General features: G+C 39.1%; 1 protein-coding gene across 2 annotated transcripts in view; it reads left to right on the top strand.

Moving 5' to 3' along the window:
* Positions 1–21,628, top strand: part of KSR2 (kinase suppressor of ras 2) — a 388,289-nt gene that overhangs the window by 261,495 nt on the left and 105,166 nt on the right. For both annotated transcript variants that reach the window (XM_075178524.1, XM_075178525.1), the window contains exons 6-9: positions 928–997; positions 4,897–4,980; positions 10,729–10,796; positions 11,942–12,060. In XM_075178524.1, the coding sequence (XP_075034625.1) occupies positions 928–997; positions 4,897–4,980; positions 10,729–10,796; positions 11,942–12,060 (341 nt within the window). The remainder of the gene's footprint in view (positions 1–927; positions 998–4,896; positions 4,981–10,728; positions 10,797–11,941; positions 12,061–21,628) is intronic.

The raw sequence follows: 21,628 nt of genomic DNA, 5'->3' as shown, positions 1-21,628 counted from the left end.
GGAGACATGGAAAGTTGAAGGGACATGACATATGAGGGAAAAAGTAAGTACACCAAGGCATGAGAGAGCTGGAAGAACACAGTAACTCATAGTTGCCAACATTGGCAGCTTGTTTCCCGGGTCATCCGGGGGGGCAGGTGGCTGTGGGGGGCGGGGCTCGAAGAATCGCTCCATTAGCCCCGCTCCCAAAGCTACCTTTTTAGGCCAATAAAACTAGGGAGTGGGGTCACAATGACGCGTCCATGATGTTAATAAGTCCCACCCCCTCCATTTACTTTCCAGAGCCAGCCGGGAATCGGGAGAAATGCCCTTTCTTCCAGGGGTCCGGGAGACTGACCCAGATTTCGGGAGTCTCCTGGATATTCCGGGAGAGTTGGCAAATATGCAGTAACTATGAGGGGAGGTGAAGGGACACAGTCTGGATAGCTTTGTATTATTCAATATGCTTTATATTATAAAGTGTTAAAAAGCATCTAAAGTTAATTTCATACTATCAAAATCCCTAATGCTTCTGGGGACCTAGGTGACCTCCAGACATTTACTTCCAATTTCCATACCAGCACTTCTAAATTTACACTTCGACCACTGTATGTGGGAATATATTACTGTGAACTGTTGCTATCATTGTGCTCGGTCTGAAATGTATCCTCTGCTGCTATTACTAATATGCAAGAGGATGTAATCACTCTCACTGTGTGACATATGCTTGTTGTGTGTTTATTGCTAAAATATGAGATACATATGTCTTTCGTACATTGTTAAAGCAAAACGATATTGTGATTGAGTCTGAGGTATGAGGTAAAATATTATTTGTCTTTAGCTCATCATCATCATCATCACCATTTATTTATATAGCGCCGCTAATTCCGCAGCGCTGTACAGAGAACTCACTCACATCAGTGCCTCATCCTTCTTTTTTGCTTTCAGACACACTGTCAGTGCCTCGCTGGTCCCCACAGATTCCGCGCAGAGATCTGGGAAACTCTATCAAACACAGGTAATGGGACAGGGGAGTGAGTCACAGGCAAAAAATAGAAAAACAATATGTGGAAATTGTAAATCTACATTAACCAGCATGAAGCCTCCTGGGAATATATTGTGCATTTGTTGTATACATTATTAACCAACTTAGTTTATGAAACATTTGACTTTATGCCAATAACCTCTACAGACTTTACAGCCCTTCGTCATATAATGCCATTAAGTGTAGATATGCTCACTGAACCCCGTGTTTTGGTTTTGGTTTTGGATCTGGATTAACTTTGGCAAAACCGCCCTCGTGTGTTTTGGTTTTGGTTTTGGATCTGTATTTTTTTTGAAAAATATGCTAAAATCACATAATTTTGCTCTTTTTTTGTTCCTACATTATTATTAACCTCAATAACACTAATTTCCAATCATTTCCAGTCAATTTTAACTACCTCATAGGTCCCAATATTATTTTCATACACTTTCGGACAAAGACTTCAGCGAGCTGGCTGTATGCTAAGCGACAGAGCAACGACACAAACACATGGCAGTTCATAGCACATCTAAGCAAGACATTGCCACCTGACAGTGGCAGAAAAGAAAAGTGATGCAAGATGGAATTGTAGTTCGGAACTCCCACCCACCCTTATGTTGAATTGACATAATATGATTGATGGGCAACAGAGTAGACGAGGTTATAGAGTCGACAATATAATGACATCAGCAGTATTATTAGGGCATCAATTGCAATGTAGACAGTATTTATTAGGTTGACAATTCAAATCTACTTTTTCAGTCAGAATGACAAAGTCTTGTATCGTCATGACTGAACTTACAAAAAGATGCCTCACTGACAGTTACAGAACTAGCACTCATAGAGAAAGGTGAAGGCCTGATTCTTTCCTTGCCACTGCGTGTGTAAAATGGCATGTTGCCAATTTTATTTTTTCCTGCACTTAACTTTGCCTGGATTACAGGTGTTTTTTTTTTCTTTACCAAGGTAAAAGGTGCTTTTTTACATTTTTGTTTCCCTGACTTAAAAACACTATGCACTTTAATATAGGCTTTAACAGATGACCTAGAGGGATTACTATCATCATGACTGGTGCCAGCAGCTGCTTGGTGCTCCTTCTGTGAACTGATGTGTATCCATTTTGATGACACAGTACAATGTGACTGTAGACTTTTAATAACACTGCCAGCCCCCTTATTATAATTTCTGTTTTAGCACTGAAAACTGCCACCTCTCCTGTTTTTGGGTGAGCTATGGCACAGCACTGCCAGCCCTGCTCTTTCTCTTTCATTAATGACGCTGCCCAACTGCACTGGAAACTACCAACAACCCTGCTACACCTTCTGTGTCTCTCTGTGAAACGGCACTAGATATCCGTGGAAGGCAGTACTTATAGAATCCAAAACTCGCGGGATCTGACGACACAACAATGAAGTTTTACCTCGTTTTCACTTCCAAGGGCGCACGAAAGTACCGAGCCAGCTCAGCTCGGTACTCGGATTGGCGAAAGTTTGGGTGGGCTTGGAGAACCGAGCCCATCCGGTTATCTTATCCCATCTAGAGGTCTATTTATGACAATCCCTTTGATTTCCGTGTTGAGATTTGTTTAGCTGCTTATAGTAAATGTAGCTATGCCGCTATTTATGAAGTACAGCTGGCCAGGACGATAACGGGGGAAAAAAAGCCTATCCCGGCGAGTTGTTCTTGTGCCGTGGTGAAAGCTTCTATGGTGCAGTGATCAGGAGGCTTTCCTGCTGCAGTGTCCATAGGGGTGCACACAGAAATTCACGTTGTTGCGGTACCGTAATGAAACTTTACACGCGCAGCCGCCAATCTTAATTGAATATGCCTCATGGAATCCTGAGTCCATAACCTTGCCTTGTCCTTATCTATGTTCTTTTATATTTGGTAGTTATCATGCCCCTAATAACTTTCCTATATATTATATACATGCAGTTGTGGGAGTTGTCATTTTGCCTCATCACCTTTAAATATAGTAAAGAATATACTGTACACAATTATATTAATCCAAGCATAGTAATATACAAAGATGTGTGTTGTACTTTTTAATTTACAGCAACATTTGTTTTCTACAACAAACCTTAGACAAATGCTCTCCCCTCTAGGAGAAATAAACACACAATTCTAAACAAATATAACCAAATACCATGGGATCCTCTTTTTCTGTACCTTTAAATATGAATGCTGTCAGCAGCAGTGCGACTATATAGAAAAACAACCCTTTAGCAACTTGAGCATAATATTTTTTATTAAAACAATTTAATGAAAGCATGCTTACTTAATGTTCTTTATATATTTCACATGTATTATTTATGACCAATGCCTTTTCCCTTACAGTTAACATAATAAATTCTCCACTAGCATGGAAATTTCATTTATCTGTAAAAGTTAAACCATGGTATTTCAGCAGAGCGTCAGTAAAATGCTGCTCTTGCCTAACACAAGGTGATTGATTTCCCTGTTTAAGACGAGTAAAGACTGAGCCATTCTCATCCTACCTGAGAGCAATCTCATCTGCGTCTACCCTCTGCCGTTCCCTCAACCATCTCCCAAGAAGGAGGATCTGGCCTGTATTTGAATCCCATTACAACAGCAGAACTATTAAGATGAGATAAAACTCTCAGCAAGGATGATAAAAAAAAAATCTAATTAACTTGAGGCTTGGCAGTGCTGCAATAAATTCAATGCGGCAAAAATGGAAGCATTTTGTAAGCGCATTGGAGATAGAACCCAATCCTTTCTCCCATCCTTCCATCGATAAGACATTTTCTCGTGTGAATATTGGACTAGGTTAATACTCGGTATATAAAGTTTGATATCTGACAGACCTGGTGATGGCCACTCTGCACACACTTGAAAATCCTTCCTGCTGCAAAAGTCAAACAGTATTGTGAGCACAAAAAAAAACAGGACTATAGCGATTCAATGTTAAAGTTTAGATGATTGGCAAATATAAATGGCCAAGTCTAAGAGATAGCAGTGCTGCATTCTAGTATTACAGGTTTCTGAGCCATTGCCATGTTAGAACTCTACCATAATATATAAACACAACGGTATGAAAGTGGATTTAAATGTAAAAAAAAAAGAAAAATGGAGAGAACTGAGAAAGGTGCATAGGTGTATGTATGTATGTATGTATGTATGTATTTATGTATGTATGTATGTATGTATGTATGTATGTATGTGTGTGTGTGTATATATGTATATAAATAATATATATATATCCCCATTGTCCTGTTTTAAGCGGACAGTCCCAATTTCAGGGCTCTGTTCTGTCACTTTGTGCTAATCAGGCCAGAAAGTTGGGGGGTAAAGCATAGCAGGGCAGTGAATGGGTGCAATGTGCACTTGCCACTTGTGCGTGTGGCGTTCAGAGGGTGGTCTTAGGGAAGGGAAGGGAGAGATGGGGTTTTTCTCCTTCTAATAAAGAGACCCACAAGAGACATATTGGAAGTATTGCAGGTAAGTCATTGGTGCCCATTTGCACTCATTAGGAGCCTAGTATCCATTTAATAGGTAAAACAAGTAGATAAAATGAAAGCATAACAACTAACAGTAACACTTCTTCCATCCCCTTGTTGCTGAATAAAAGATGGGGCTCGCCACCCCTAACATAATATAAATATGGTGTTCATTAATAATAGGAACACACCCTTAGCTTATAGGCCATACAAATATATAAAACTGTGCGTGCACTCGCAGTAGGGAGTTATGCAGTGTAATACATACTTATCTGTATATGTGAATAAAGCTGCACCTGCACTACTACAAACAATTAGAAAATAGCGCCAAAGAAGAACCATCTCTGCTAACATTATTTAGTTTGGTTAGTGGGGGTAGAAACGAGACAGTGTGGCCATGAGTCAAACAAATGTTCTTTGCTTCCTTCCTAGGTTCTCCACCAAGTACTGGATGTCTCAGACCTGTACTGTCTGTGGGAAAGGGATGCTGTTTGGACTCAAGTGTAAAAACTGCAAGTATGTTGTACAATTCATACCATATGGCACTCCACACAGTCAGTCAGTTCAAAGTACAGATGGGTGAAGTTGTGATCCAATTTTGTGTAAACGGAAGACACTTGTGTACTGTGGCATAAACTTAAGCAATGCAATTCACATGTAATCATTCCCTATTGTAATAAAGTTCATAGACTCCTGATCAGGAGCCCCCCCCCCCCCCCCCCCGTAGCAAAGGATCCTTGGTTAATCTTGATGTGTTAATTCCACCCTCCACCAAGATCTTGATAAATTTTCTAGGAAGCCTGTTGCATACATCTTAGCAATAGCTAAATGCCTATTAGCCCTAAATTGGAAGAACTCCTGCCCACCGTCTCTATCTGCACTCAAAAAACAAATTTGGCATATAGCAGCTATGAAGGAAATTACTTACTATTTAATGATAGAGGCCATACGTTTAACCAATGTATGGGCCCCTTGGCTGTCCACCTCCGTCTCTGCCCCAAGACAGCCACCTGTTGACCCATGTGCAGCGAGTAGGCTCCCAGGGTTTCCCTTTTAATTTTGTGACATGTTCCCAGTACATCTGGCCCCTAATGTCACATCCTATTATGAGCTGCTATGAGGATGCCCCTCTCCCCACTATTGGTCCTGTATACCCTCCCTCTGCCACATTTAGTCTTCGTCTATCTTACTACTAAAATTGTTTTTAAACTTTAAAAGTTGGTCATACATTTTCACTAGTTTCATTGTTGCTATTGATTTTCATACCGTTTCTTTTTTGTTTTCTTTTGACCTGGATACACTGTAATATTTTGACTCTGACTTTTGATGCTTTCTGTGTTATTGTTTCATTGAACTGTTACTAGTAACCTTTTGGACCAATCAAAAATAAAGAATTATAAAAAAGAACACCCATCAGAAAAAGAAGTCCAGCTTTGTTTAGTACAGCTTAGTCAATGTACCCCTATGTGGCCTGTTATATCTCCCTTGTGCCTTTTATTTTCACCTTCACACTTAGATTTAACAAATAAATCTAATGGCCAAGAACAGTCAGGAGCACACCACTAAATAACAGGTCTTTTTTTCACTTTGAACTGCAAAGACATCATTCAGATGCTTGACTCTGTTTTGTATTTGGAAATAACCTTCACAAAGTTCTCAGCGGCTGCAAATATAATAGAGGGAACTCAATTTCCAGAAAAAAATGAAATCGAGGACAAAATCAATCTTAAAAATGATGGGTATTCGATCACACATACTGCCAAAAACATAGCACAGACATATTTACTAAGAAAATAGACAGGAAGACTTATCAAGACCTAGCAGCACGGTAAGTATTCTAGACCATTCAGCATATGGCGGGGAATATCACGGCAATATATGCTACAGACAAGCACAGGGTCACAATTAAACAAGATTATAGTGGCTTACAACGGGTGCCACAATGCATTCATGTATAAATACTTATTGCATACGCCAAACACCCTGAAGTTACAGATCCAGCAGTAAGAGGCACCAGATATATATACTAGCTAGGGGGTGTATCTAAACAATGACTGAAGATAGGAAAGAGTTTATTTTTTACCCTTCAGTCTTTTTTGGCACATTTTACCCCTTTAAATGTACTAAAAAGAAGTGACTGGGCACATGTTTTTGTTGTATGTAGCACAATTTGCAGCTAATGTAAACGGATACAAAAATGTGTCAAAAACTGTGCTAGGTAGAAGCATAGTGGGCGTGGTGGGGGGCACCGTGACGTCATTTGACGGCAGGGGTGGGGCCAAACAAACGCCGCTATTCACCTGGAATCGCGGTGTTTGGGACCTAATTCTGGGCACTTCCTAGTGAAGTGGGCAGATCCGGGAGATTGCCACATGGGTAGAGATCAATTATAAAATTTTTGGATAGTTATCTTGCTTGAAAATATATATATTTTCTCTTATTGTAGCATTTCTCCAACTGGCATTATTATTCACATTATTAAAATTTGTTACAAGCCTGGACCAGGACCAAATAAAGGGAGAATTACTGAATAAACTACAATAGTCTGTGGACACCCTTCTTATTAGTGTATTAGACAATTTCAGCCACACTCCATGGTCAGACATTAGCAGTAACTTTCAATGTAGCACATGTTAGGATACTATCATTCCAAGTCAGTTTGTCAAGTTTCTGCTCTGTTAGAGCTGCCTCGGTCAGCTGTAAGTGTTGTTATTGTGAAGTGGAAATATCTAGAAAAACCTTGGCAGAAAACCTCCCCCCCCTGCTAGAGTCATGTCTCTGCCTGTCTGGCATTTATTTATTTTTTGCTTGGACAACCCACTGCTCCATGTGGTCATAGACACATTTTGCCGCTATCATATTAGCCTAGATGTGTCTATCTGTGTAATAATGCAGGTCACGCTGTTAGGACGTCAGACTACACACAGATTGAAAAAAACACAGAGTTTGAGACAATTTTCCATGCTAAAATAATTTCAATAAAATGTTATATGAGGACGGCTTATTTTATATTACACCTATTTAATTTGGCCACTGGGAAACAGGATTTGTATAGTTCTGAAAATCTTTTAAGTTTAAAGGCTTTGCAAAAACAAACAAGCCTATGCTTTCAACAACAAAAAACAAAATATCTAAAACAAAGAACAGAAAAGAGAGGAACTAAGAGAGGGTCTGTATAAATAAACTAATTATTACAAGTATACTATTTTGACATGTTTTAAGAAGACAGTTATCTGTACTATAGCTAACAGCTCAGTTTACTCAGAAGTGAGTCACTGCATGCTACTATATTTCTGTGAGCATCTATTCCACATCCCAAGACATTACAGTACCACCTGGAGCTCCACCCCTCATTATGACCCAAATATATACACCAAACATCCAACAAAGCTCATACATTGTTATCCCAGTTAGAAGTTGCATAATAAAATTATTTGTATAACCTGTGGGCATATTGTATCCAATGTTGTAGTGGGGTGAATGCAGATTCACTTTCTTTTGATGCCTTCAGTTCATCCATCCAATTCTGAATTAAAATGATTTCTCAGCAGGAAGTAGATGTGTACTTACCCAACCTGGAAGAAACCCTGTCCATCTTACTCATGACACAAAATAACAATACAGGTTGCATAGGGGAATATCCAAAATGTCATAGTCTGGCACAGGCCCGGCCTGTTCAGCATGAGGATAAATTACGTAAGAAAAACAGCCTGTGCTGTTAAAACTGGGGCTGCATTCAACAACACTGACCAGTAAGGTCATTAATTAAATATTTCATTATGTGGCACTACTGGACCCAGCAAGCCCTGCCAGCCATAAACTGCTTTGTTATGCTGGCGATTGTAGAACTATAAATGGCAACATACCTATGGCTGCCAGAGCTTACTATTGCTTGTAGAACTACAAGAACTAGCATGCTCTGGCATCCAGGGCCTGCTGGGAACTGTAGTGCTACATAATAAAATACTTAAAAAAAAAACACCAACGCTGTACTAAAAGTCCTTTAATTTGAATAAATACTCCACCAACCCCTCACTGTACACTTTATTATATGACTAAATCCTATTGAGATGTTCTTCTTTCTTCCTCTTTTCCATCTTCTTTTCTCTGGTAAACCAGAGAAAAAACAAGAAACCTGCTCTTTACAGAGTTTCAACACGAAATATACAAATAATAAATACAGGCTGGCTTCAGTTTGATTGGTTACAGCCTGAGAAACACGCTCTGATTAGCTATTTGCATATAGAGCCTATATGGCTTAACTACATTAACTGCATTAATGAGGTCCATTGATACATTTTATACATGGAATATATTAAAATAGCCAATCAGAGCTTGTAAACGCTCTGTGAATTAGATCCTGTTCAACACCAATGATCTCTCCTGCTGCTGTAACTTCAGAGAGGCTCTAGTAGTCTATAGTTTTTTTGCATTTGGGCCTCTGCTGAGGGGAGGTTCTCAGAATGATGGGACAGTCGAAACTGGCAAATCACTGTCTGGTATACCATGCTGTTTCTCTCTGGTATCTTCTAACTAGTCTTGTCAGAAAAAAAAGTTGGCTGCTCCGCATGGGCTTTTTATCACATTTCTCCCTTGCAGCTGAAACTGATGGGATATGTAGCTGGGCTTTCAGTTCTACTTGGTGAACAAAAACAATATTGTGAAAAAGAAAATATTTTTTCATTGATTTTGTTCTGCTAGCACAATTCAGAGATCCTTGTTAAATAGGCTTGCCCATTGTTTGCTATGGAAATTCATTATTGTGCATAAGGAACCTTTATGCTTTGCATATTTTTTTTTTTTTAATATAATCCAAAACTACCACATTGCTTTCACTGCCAATGTGGTGGGCAATTTATCATGGAAAAATGTTGGAATAGTTGACTTCTCAACAAGACATCTATTAACCTATCATAATATCTTGTTGTTGTAAAATGTCCCTTTGAGAATTACGATAAAGTGTAGACCTCAAAAAGGCTGTGTCCTGTGCCTGACTTTATCAACTGTGTAGATAAAAACAGACCAAACCTTGCTGGTGCTGGACAATTTATTCAATATATTTTTTTCCCTGTAACTGTTCTATCTTTGAAGTACCTGAGTGAGTCCACATAACCATAATGATTGTCACATTATTGTTTCAGACCATAAAAACAGTGTGTCTTTACATACAGAATGCATATTTTCTTTATTATAATTGTATTAATTATTCCATATTTTAATAACAATTATGAACAGCTTATGTTTTGCAATACAAGTTGAATACCTTTTAACATGATGTAATTGAATATTTGAATAATTTTTTATCACCATTTATTTCATGAAACTCTGCTCATATCTTATTTACTCCAGAAGTGAGGCTACAGAAATTGCCTTTAAACTTTGAAATTCTTTCTCCAATTTGAACACTTACCTCTAAACCACTTATTCAAAGCTGTAACATAATCAACAATTACAATTACCCCTTCATGTAATCGCCTTGTAATATAACTCACTCATACGTTAAAGTGTCACTATTTCTCCCATTTAAATTGAATTTTTAAACTTGGTGTGAATGTCTTGAACAATTGTTTTTGTTTATGTGTAGTAGTTTACCTTATTGTAAAGTGTTGTGTATGTAGTGTAACCAGGCCCGGCGCTCCCATTAGGCAAGGTTAGGCACTTCCCTAGGGCGCCGGGCTCTGGAGGGCGCCACAGTATTCTAAAATACTTTAAAACTGTGCGGCGACCGCTGACCATACCTGTCACGGCCGCCGCACAGAATTCAGATGGACGGGGAGGGGGGGAAGAGGCTATTTTGTCACCACCGCCGCCTCTCTGCTCCGTCTCCTCCCCTCCACTTACTAGTGTCAGTGAGTGGAGGGGAGGAGACGGAGCAGAGAGGCGGCGGTGGTGAGACAAGGTAAGGGGAGGAGTGAGGAGGGAGGAGGGAGGAGGGCGCCGCTTTTTTAAAAATGTCTAGGGCGCCGTGGACCCTAGCACCGGCCCTGAGTGTAACTACTGTATGTATTCCATAAATAGCCCAGTTCTCAGTCCTGATGATAGCAGTAGGAGTGAATCACATATTATAACCTATACTTGTATTTGCACCCTATACTCTCACACCGTTGGATAACAGATGAAGTATAGTTGGTGAAGAGTTGTATTATGTAGGAAGACATAGCTCAGTGTCCGCTGCAAACCTTCTCAGCCACAGTCTCAGGTTGTATTTACTCACATAATGCTTATCATGTGAAGTGATTCTTTCATTTTCTGTTTCCTCATTAGACTAAAGTGCCACAACAAATGCACCAAAGAGGCGCCTCCATGTCATTTACTAATCATACATCGCGGAGGTAGGTTTCATATTTCCACAGTCAATGAGGTCTGAATTGAATATGTTTGCAGGATGACCGCTGTATTTCACTGTGAACTCTGACCTACGTGTAATTGTATTGTTGCTGTAACCTCTGCTCAGTGTGAGAATGAGAATCCCTCCAATCTTGCTAATTAGTAATCTCAGTAGCAGGTCCTGATTAAGGGATCAATCCGCCCTAGGCTAATATGTGGTAGGAAAAAACTAACCCGTCAGATTCCTGCTTACCTCCTCACCAATGTTCCAGTGTTTTTTAAACTGACATTCACATGACTTTTTAAAAGGGTCATGGCAAGCTCTTTCACTCATTTAGTTTTCATTACATCGTAACTATATAGCAAAATGGAGATATGAACCAGCGCTACTGAGGGTGATGATGTGAAGGTGGAGGGAGCTGCACCTGTTGCCATCCTTGTCTCTCCTACTCACTTATCCTCATGCGCCCACACAAGGATGTCTCATTGTCTACAGCTATTACCATGGGAATGCGTCAAGATTAAAACCTTACTACATGTTTTATTTCAAAAGTTTTCTAACTATTCTCTTATATTTTAAAATTAAGTTCACTTTATACCTCTCCCTGTCACAATTGTGCATCCCTAAAAATGTTGCTCACCTCAAAAACCTCACGCCCTAGGCTGCAGCCTAGTCAGCCTATTGGATAAAATACAAAAGTGGAAGCTGCTCAAATCAATTTCATAATCAGGCCCTGCCCAGCAGATTGGGAGGTTGCAGATTTTTTTTTGAATGAAAAAAACAATATTAAGTCGCAAGTTTCTTTGAAACGATTTAAGTGGTCCATGTAATAATGGATATATAAATGTATTAACAGCTGCCTCTTTGTATATCACATAACTTGTTGGGTACCTATGAAATTCCAATGCTCTAATCTTTATATGCAATACTTTACACAAAACGCTGATGCACAACTCAGATCAGTTGAGCTTAGATGCTATAATTCTGTGTATATAACAAAGAGAGACTAATTTGTTTGTCCAAGAGCCGATACTGAGACTGAAAGAGGCATCTCCAGGAAGTGCCCCAGTGTTAGTATTGTATATAGTTCTTAACTCCTGACCTTCCAACAGGTTTTCATCAGTAATACTTATTTCATTTTAATTTCAGCCCGACTAGTTAGGACCGAATCTGTACCATGTGACATCAATAATCCTTTAAGAAAACCTCCTCGATACTCAGACCTCCATGTCAGCCAAACCCTTCCTAAAACCAACAAAATTAACAAGGTAAGTCAGCTCACATCTTAGCATGGCCTGATAAGATCCAGCTCTCAGCAAAGCAGAACGAGCTCTGCAGAACTCTGTGAGATGCTGGACTGTGCACAGCAGTCATACTCTGTTATATTCATCTTGTTGCTTTATTGATGCCGGTCAAATAAGTAACACAGATACACACAGTGCACTACAACACAGTCCTTCCATATAGAACAATGTTTACCTGTTAGTATTATTATCGTTTATTTATATAGTGCCAATCGTATTACACAGCGCTATACAGAGAATATGTAATCATTAACATCAGTATCTGCCCCATTGGAACTTACAGTATCAGTTCCCTACCACACACACTAAAGTCCACTTATACAGAAGCCAATTAACCTACCAGTATGTTTTTGGACTATGGAAGAAAACTGAGCACCCAGAGGAAATCCACACAACACAAGTTCCACACAGATCATCGTCATGATCATCATCATCATCATCATCATTACCATGTATTTATATACCAATTATGCAGCGCTGTACAGAGAATATTTGTCATTCATATCAGTCCCTGCCCCATTGTAGCTTACATTCTAAATTCGCTAATACACACACAGACATACACACCCTACGGAGAATATTGTCAGCAGCCAATTAACCTACCAGTATATTTTTTAATTCGTGGAAGGAAACTGGACCACTTAGAGGAAGCCCACACAAACTCAGGAAGAACATACAAAATCCACACAGATAAGGCCCAGGAACGGGAATCAAACCCATGACCTCAGTGCAATGTTAACCAATGTGCCCCCGTAGCTTGCCACGAATACATGCTTTCATATATGCTTTTATATATATATATATATATATATATATATATATATTCACAGTGATCAATCCATAGAACAGACAAGTATTAGCAATGAGAAGATTTGAATGAAAAAAAGATTTATTGGCATTACATAGAAAGCGTTACATCACTAAGCCCAATTATAGGCTTGATTGCATAACGCTTTCTATGTTTTGGTAATAAAGTCTTTTTTTCATTTAAATCTTCTCAATGCTAATTACTTGTCTGTTCTGTGAATTGAACAATGTAGATCTACAAATTTTGTTTGAATCTTGCACAGTGAATTTGTCTATGTATGTAAGTACTAGAGATGGTCACTGACCCCCGTGTTTTGGTTTTGGATTCGGTTTTGGATCTGGATTACCGTCGTGTTTTGGTTTTGGTTTTGGTTTTGCAAAACCGCCATTGCGTGTTTTGGTTTTGGTTTTGGTTTTGTTTGGTTTTGTTTTGCAATTTGTTATAAAAATTACATTTATTGGTGCTAAAATAACATAATTTAGGTATTATTTTGTAGCTACATTATTATTAACCTCAGTAACACTAATTTCCAGTCATTTTTTATTCAATTTTGAACACCTCCTATGTCACAATATGATTTTCATACACTTGAAAAGAAAAATTGCTGCAGTTCTTGCCAGTGATAACAAAAAGGCCATTGTCATGCCTGGGCATAAGACCAAAAATCCACCTCTTAAGTGTGGAATTATTTTTACACGAATCCTGGCAAGAGTTGTCTATCCATTTGTAACATTTTGAAAGCCACACTCAGTAGAGGTAGGGACCTTAACCATCTGGGATCCTCATCCATGTTTCGTCATTTTTCAGCGAGTTATTGGCAAACTGTTGGGAAAATCAGAAACTTTGGTTAAAAAAAAATTAACAACAAGCATTCCAGCATAATCTACCTCCCTTCTCTCATCTACATCCCAGCACCTGCAATCTTCCCCCCCAACAATTGGCAAGTAAACAATCCTCTGCAAGAGGAAGCAAGAATGAAACCTGTCACCCAGTCGCAAAGCGGATCACAGACGCCCTGGGTACTATGCTAGCGTTAGATCTGTGTCCAATGTCCACTATTAATACAGTTGGTTTAAGACATTTAATTGAGGTGTTATGTCCCTGTTAGCAAATGTCATCACTATACCATTTTACTAGAAAAGCTTATTCTCTCCTGTACCGGAAAGTTCCTAAAAATGTCATTATTGGGTGACAAAATGGTATTCTACCCACTGTACACTTAACCACAGATATGTGTACAAGCGGAACTGGGCAAACAAAAGATTATATGACTGTGAAAGCCCACTGGGTTGGTCTTTCGCCTTCCCCAGCATGGACAGCAGCAGCATGTACCCAGGTGCATCACATTTTTGAGAAGTAGGCTACTCTGTGTATCAGCAGCTTCACTAAGAGGCATACAGCTGACAAACTGTTCCAAAAACTAAGGGATGTCATTGAAAGATGGCTAATCCTGCTTGGAGTCTCCTGAGGATATGTCATTTCTGATTACGACCCCAATATTGGTCCAGCATTACAGCGGGGCTGAATTCCATCACATTTCCTGTTTTGCACACACTATCAACTTGGTGTTACAGAACTTTTGAAAAATGACATGCAGGAGATGCTGTTTGTGTCCATAAACATTTAGGGTCAATTTGTGGTTTCTGCAACAGCATGTAGGAGAATACAGCAGCTGCAAGAAGACTAGCATTTGAGGGGAATATACTTTAGTCCAGCGAAGTAGTTACCTGTGAAGAAAGTGCAGACACAGTTAGCTTGAGTCAAGTGATTGCCTTAATAATAGATTTTGAAAAGGTGCTACATAAAATTATAGTGTGCAATAAAACAAAGTAAATGTGCTAACTATATTTTAATTGTAGATGAAATACTTAATTTTCTTTGCAAGGATCCCAGACTTATCAACATCTTGTTGGGACGTCTTCTCCTTCAGTTTCTCTGGCAACTGCTTGTAATAAAAGAAATTGCTTTCCCAAGACACCCAGTGGTGATGCAGATGAGTCCGCTAAACATTTTGATATTTGCTGTGCTGTAAAAGAATTGCCCAAAAACCGTGACAGCTCTGCCCTAAAATCAACTAGTCATTCCCTTTGGAAGGCCATTATCAGCAATTACATCATACTACACAGACTTCTATGATATTGGGATATTGGGATGAATTAGTATTGTTGGAGGAAGATTATCACTAAACCCTGCCACCTCTCCAGTTTCGCAATGAGCTATGGTACAATAAAATGTAACTGCAGATTTAGACCAAGACTGTCAGCCCTATTATTTCTATTTCAGCAATTACAATTAGCAATGGAGCAATGGAGCTCTTCTCTTTGGGTGTTACCTATATAACGCAGCACAATTTGCCTGCAAATTCTACAGACAAGCCTGCTTGTCTTCCTCTCCATCAATGACTCTTAGCAATTGAGCACTCGTCTTTGGGTGTATATTACACCCAAACATTATTAGTGAAAATTATGAAAAATACAGTTTAATCCCTGATAGGCCCTCCACCATCCTTTGCATGTTAATAGTAGGATTGGTTGGAATTATGGTCAAGGTCACACATTTTTTTGACAAATCCTTCAAACCAGCCCAGATGTCAAACTGTTGTGGTCTGCCCCCTGCGTCATCCCTGCTTGTGTTTGGAAAGTGCATATTGGTGCCAGAACCTCACATGCCAGAACTGCTCCCACTGGTGCCACACTGCTGCAGGACTTACACAATCAACCGCATCCTCATCGTCGGATACCCAAATCTCCCCCACATCCTCTTCTAAAGACAAAGTGTCATCCTCACTTGGTGTATCACCGGCTACACTCGGGCTGTTCAGGCACACATCAGCAGAACTGCTGAAAGGGCCCTTCTTTATGGGTAGACTAACAGAATGGTCACGATTAGACATCCCACTGTTGGATGGACTCTCCACAGGGATTGTTGTCATTTGTGAATCAGAGCAAATATTCTCCTGTAATGCCTCACTGTTATCTTGCAGCTCGGCTTTGACGCGTAACAGTAGTTGTGCACCAATTGTAGGCTGGGTAACTTTTTGGGATCTGCCACTAATAGCCAAAGGTGAAGGCCTCATTCTCTCTTTGCCACTGCGTGTGTAGAATGGCATGCTTGCAATTTTTTTTTTATCGTCACTTAACTTTTGCTCAGTTACACTTCTTTTTCGCTTCAATACAGTAAAATTTTTTTGGGTTTTTGTTTTTTGCACTAATTTGAAAACACTCTGTTGTTTGACATCGCCTTGGCCAGATGACGTACTGGGAACACTAACATCAGGACTGGTGACAGAACCTGGTTGCTCATTTAGATCATATGTGGACTGCTTTGAATCCATTCTGAGCGCAAACCACTGGGGAGTGCTAAAAATTATTTAGTAGATTCTGCTGACAGTTATGACTTTTGACAGCCAGAAATATTAATGCACAATTAGGGAGGACACCCCAAAAACACTGAGGTGTGCTACAAATTATTGAGTAGATACTGCTGACAGATATGACTTTTGACAGCCAGAAATATTAATGCACAATTAGGGAGGACACCCCAAAAACACTGAGGAGTGCTAAAAATTATTGAGTAGATACTGCTGACAGATATGACTTTTGACAGCCAGAAATATTAATGCACAATTAGGGAGGACACCCCAAAAACACTGAGGAGTGCTAAAAATTATTGAGTAGATACTGCTGACAGATATGACTTTTGACAGCCAGAAATATTAATGCACAATTAGGGAGGACACCCCAAAAACACTGAGGAGTGCTAAAAATTATTGAGTAGATACTGCTGACAGATATGACTTTTGACAGCCAGAAATATTAATGCACAATTAGGGAGGACACCCCAAAAACACTGAGGTGTGCTACAAATTATTGAGTAGATACTGCTGACAGATATGACTTTTGACAGCCAGAAATATTAATGCACAATTAGGGAGGACACCCCAAAAACACTGAGGAGTGCTAAAAATTATTGAGTAGATACTGCTGACAGATATGACTTTTGACAGCCAGAAATATTAATGCACAATTAGGGAGGACACCCCAAAAACACTGAGGTGTGCTACAAATTATTGAGTAGATACTGCTGACAGATATGACTTTTGACAGCCAGAAATATTAATGCACAATTAGGGAGGACACCCCAAAAACACTGAGGTGTGCTACAAATTATTTAGTAGATACTGCTGACAGATATGACTTTTGACAGCCAGAAATATTAATGCACAATTAGGGAGGACACCCCAAAAACACTGAGGAGTGCTAAAAATTATTGAGTAGATACTGCTGACAGATATGACTTTTGACAGCCAGAAATATTAATGCACAATTAGGGAGGACACCCCAAAAACACTGAGGTGTGCTACAAATTATTGAGTAGATACTGCTGACAGATATGACTTTTGACAGCCAGAAATATTAATGCACAATTAGGGAGGACACCCCAAAAACACTGAGGAGTGCTAAAAATTATTGAGTAGATACTGCTGACAGATATGACTTTTGACAGCCAGAAATATTAATGCACAATTAGGGAGGACACCCCAAAAACACTGAGGTGTGCTACAAATTATTGAGTAGATACTGCTGACAGATATGACTTTTGACAGCCAGAAATATTAATGCACAATTAGGGAGGACACCCCAAAAACACTGAGGAGTGCTAAAAATTATTGAGTAGATACTGCTGACAGATATGACTTTTGACAGCCAGAAATATTAATGCACAATTAGGGAGGACACCCCAAAAACACTGAGGAGTGCTAAAAATTATTGAGTAGATACTGCTGACAGATATGACTTTTGACAGCCAGAAATATTAATGCACAATTAGGGAGGACACCCCAAAAACACTGAGGTGTGCTACAAATTATTTAGTAGATACTGCTGACAGATATGACTTTTGACAGCCAGAAATATTAATGCACAATTATGGGGGACACCCCAAAAGCGCTGGGGAGTGCCAAATATGAAGAAAAAATAATAAACCTCTATCCTCCTCTCTGCACTAGCGATTTTGGTTAGAGCAATTGCAAGAACAATATGGTATTCTCTGTCCCTGCTCTAATTAGCCTATGACTACACCCTGCTCTCTCCCTCTGTCAAATGGCGATGGATTGCTGTGGAGGCGTGTATTTATAAAGTTGAAGTATCGCGAGAACCGAGTCCCGAGATCCGACGACGTCACAATGACGTTCGGCCTCGATTTGGATTCGGAATGGGCGGGAGAGTACCGAGCTGCTCAGCTCGGTACTCGGATACCCAAAGTTCGGGTGGGTTCGGTTCTCGGAGAACCGGACCCGCCCATCTCTAGTAAGTACTGAGTGCTTGCTCTCCTTGAACAAATAAATAAAAAAATATCTATATATATTGTATTTCTATATATACACTATATGGACAAAAGTATTTGGCCACACCTGTTAATTATTGAATTGAGGTGCTTCAATCAGATCGTTGCCAGAATTGTATAAAATCAAGCACCTAGCCATGCAGTCTCCATTTGCAAACATTTGTAATACAAAATGGTTCGTTCTGAAGAGCTCAGTGACTTCAATCGTGGTACTGTGATAGGATGCCATCTTTGTAATAAGACTGTTTGTGAAATTTCATTTTTGCTGGATATTTCATGGTCAAGTGGAAACGTTTAGCAACAACAGCAAGTCAGCCATGAAGCGGAAGACCGCATAAAATCACAGAGCGGAGTTAACACCGGCTAAGATGCATGGTGCGTAAAAGTCGCCAGCGCTCTGCTGATTCCATAGCTGAAGAGTTCCAAACTTCCAATAGCAACACCTGCCTGACTACATTATGCCAACTGTGAGGTTTGGTGGAGGAGGGATAATGGTATGGGGCTGTTTTTCAGGGTTTGGGCTAGGCTCCTTATCTCCAGTGAAGGGCAATCTTAATGCTTCAGCATACCAAGTCATTTTAGACAATGCTATGCTTCCAACTTTGTGGCAACAGTTTGCGGAAGGCCCTTTTCTATTCCAACATGACTGTGCCCCAGTGCACAAAGAAAGGACCACAATGACATGGTTTGATGAGTTTGTTGACTAGCCCGCACAGAGCCCTGACCTCAACCCCTTCAAATACTTTTGGAACTGGAGCGGAGATTGCGAGCCAGGCCTCCTCGTCCAACATCAGTGCCTGACCTCATAAATGCTCTGCAGAATATTTGAGCACAAATTCCTTCAGAAACACTCCAACATCTGGTGGAAGCATCCTAGAAGAGTAGAAGCTGTTATCGCTGCAAAAGGGGGACCAACTCCATACTAAAGTATATGTATTTAAATACAGTGTCATCAATGTCCCTTTTGGTGTAATGGTCAAGCGTCCAAATACTTTTGTCCATACAGTGTATATCTATGTATTGCTTTTTTAAATCTAGTGATTTGTGTCGACCTTTCGACTGTCCACTTTAGAACCCTTTAAACATTTTACATTTCATCATTTTAACTGTGTCGCCCTTATGAACATGAAGACATTATGACTTTCAACCTTATCACTGTGTAGACATTATGACTGTAGACATTTTGATGTAGACATTTTCACTGTTGACATTTTAACTATAGACTTTTCAACTACATCCAGTACTTTGTCAGTAAGGTTGAAGAAAGACACTTCACCATCAAGTTCAACCTTTTAAAAAGTCTAATTTGGTTGATTTCAGAGGAAGCCCAAAAAATACTTCCAGAGGCCATAAATGTCAATTGAATTCTCTAATAATGATAGCTACAGATGTCATGTCATGTAAGGAAGGCATTAAATTTATTTTTCAGAAATGTTTACAAGCTTGCTCACACCAGCTCATGTGATAAGAAAATCCTCAGATTAACCACCTACACAGTAAAAACTGTTTCCTATGCTCATAGTGCAACTATCTTTCCATTCTCAATTGATGCCTCATGTTATCAGTAAGGTCCTGTGGATGAAAAGGTTGATAGCATGAGTTAAATCATTCCCTGTTATAGCACTAAAACATACTGCAGCAAATGATAAGTCACAACTCATAAACATGTGTGACATGCATTACAAGTATGATAATCCTCTGCCTAAAAAAATATTAAAATATCTCACATATGTAATATCTCTGCTTTCAAATGCAAGACTACAACATTATCACATATCAAAACATCCAGCTGTCCATCATCATAGTAAAATAGACGGTGTTACTAATTTTTTATATAATAATACTGTGATTATTATACAATGCAAATAAGAAAAAAGGATTTAGCAGCTGTGGTTAAGGAGTTACAAAACTGAATTCTAGGATCTTTATATTTGAACAGTTAGACCAAAGATTCATAACCTATGGATGGCATTTAGGTAGCATTCTCCTTTTGCAAAACTTTTGCATACTGCCAGCTAATACACAAATGATTGAGAATGTTTTATTAGTATTATTTTTTCCAAATGTCCTATTCATTATATTAGTTAACAATAATATACTTATTTGTTTTTAATACATGTCATTTAGTAGAAGAATAATATTACTGGAAAATAGTTTAACAAGTTAATTGATAGTCACAGATTGGGTCTTGGACAAAGAAGTGTAAGAATCCTTGGGGTATATTTACTAAACTGCGGGTTTGAAAAAGGGGAGCTGTTGCCTATAACAACCAATCAGATTCTAGCTGTTATTTTATAGAATGTACTAAATAAATGATAACAAGAATATGATTGGTTGCTATAGGCAACATCTCCACTTTTTCAAACTCGCAGTTTAGTAAATATACCCCTTTGGGTTAAACGGTTAATATATAGATAATTCGAGCTACAATCTTAAAGACAAGATAGTGCTATTGATTATTTCCAATACAGTAGGTATGATTGCAACAGCTCAACCAAGTGTCTATCTATAAGTATTGCACAATATAGAAAAGAAAACTACTCTAAGAAGTGAAACATTTTCTGTGTACTGTTGTGAGATGTGAACAGGTATCTTCCCGTCCCAGACCTGGGGGTAAATGTATCAAGCTGAGAGTTTTTCGGCGGGTTTGAAAAAACAATCAGATTCTAGCTATCATGTATTAAGTACATTCTACAAAATGACAGCTAGAATCTGATTGGTTGCTATAGGCAATATCTCCACTTTTCAAACCTGCTGGAAAACTCTCGGCTTGATACATTTACCCCCTGATGTGCTGGATGGGAAGAGGTATAGTACATAGCTTTATGTCAAACCAATGCAGGAAGTAATAAAGGCCATTTGAAAGATCTTTTTCAGAAGTTTAGTAGCTTATAAAGCTTTAGTACAAGAAATATCCTGCTTTCACTGACTTTTGCCATCATCTGCACTTAGTAAATTGTCAAAGTGATATCCGGCAGATTCTATTCTTGTTGCAGAAAGTACACATCACATTGTATTGAGACATGTCTTCTGGGGTCTTACAAATATCATACAGAATTCCGTGGTTGCGCATAGTGTGACATCATTTAGTCCTGGTTTAGTTAGAAGAGTATAATGTAGAGGGAATGAATGTAGGAAGCTATGTTCATCCAATTACATTTATTTATGTTGTCAGTATCAATAGCAGAGACATATGGATATATATGCTGGAGAATTTACAGGCCTGGCGTGGATGATAATGCATTTGTACAGATGAATAGAGTCAGGGACAAATGATAAATACGCACATCTACACAACACAACAGATAGCAGGAAACACAGACCTGATTGCATTACATTGATTTGTGTTGTGCCAGTCATAGCAATTACTACATGTTC

The sequence above is a fragment of the Mixophyes fleayi genome, chromosome 1, assembly GCF_038048845.1.
Source record: "Mixophyes fleayi isolate aMixFle1 chromosome 1, aMixFle1.hap1, whole genome shotgun sequence".
Classification (NCBI taxonomy): domain Eukaryota; kingdom Metazoa; phylum Chordata; class Amphibia; order Anura; family Limnodynastidae; genus Mixophyes; species Mixophyes fleayi.
Note: the sequence above shows the minus strand (reverse complement) of the source record. Positions and strands in the feature narration are given on the sequence as shown.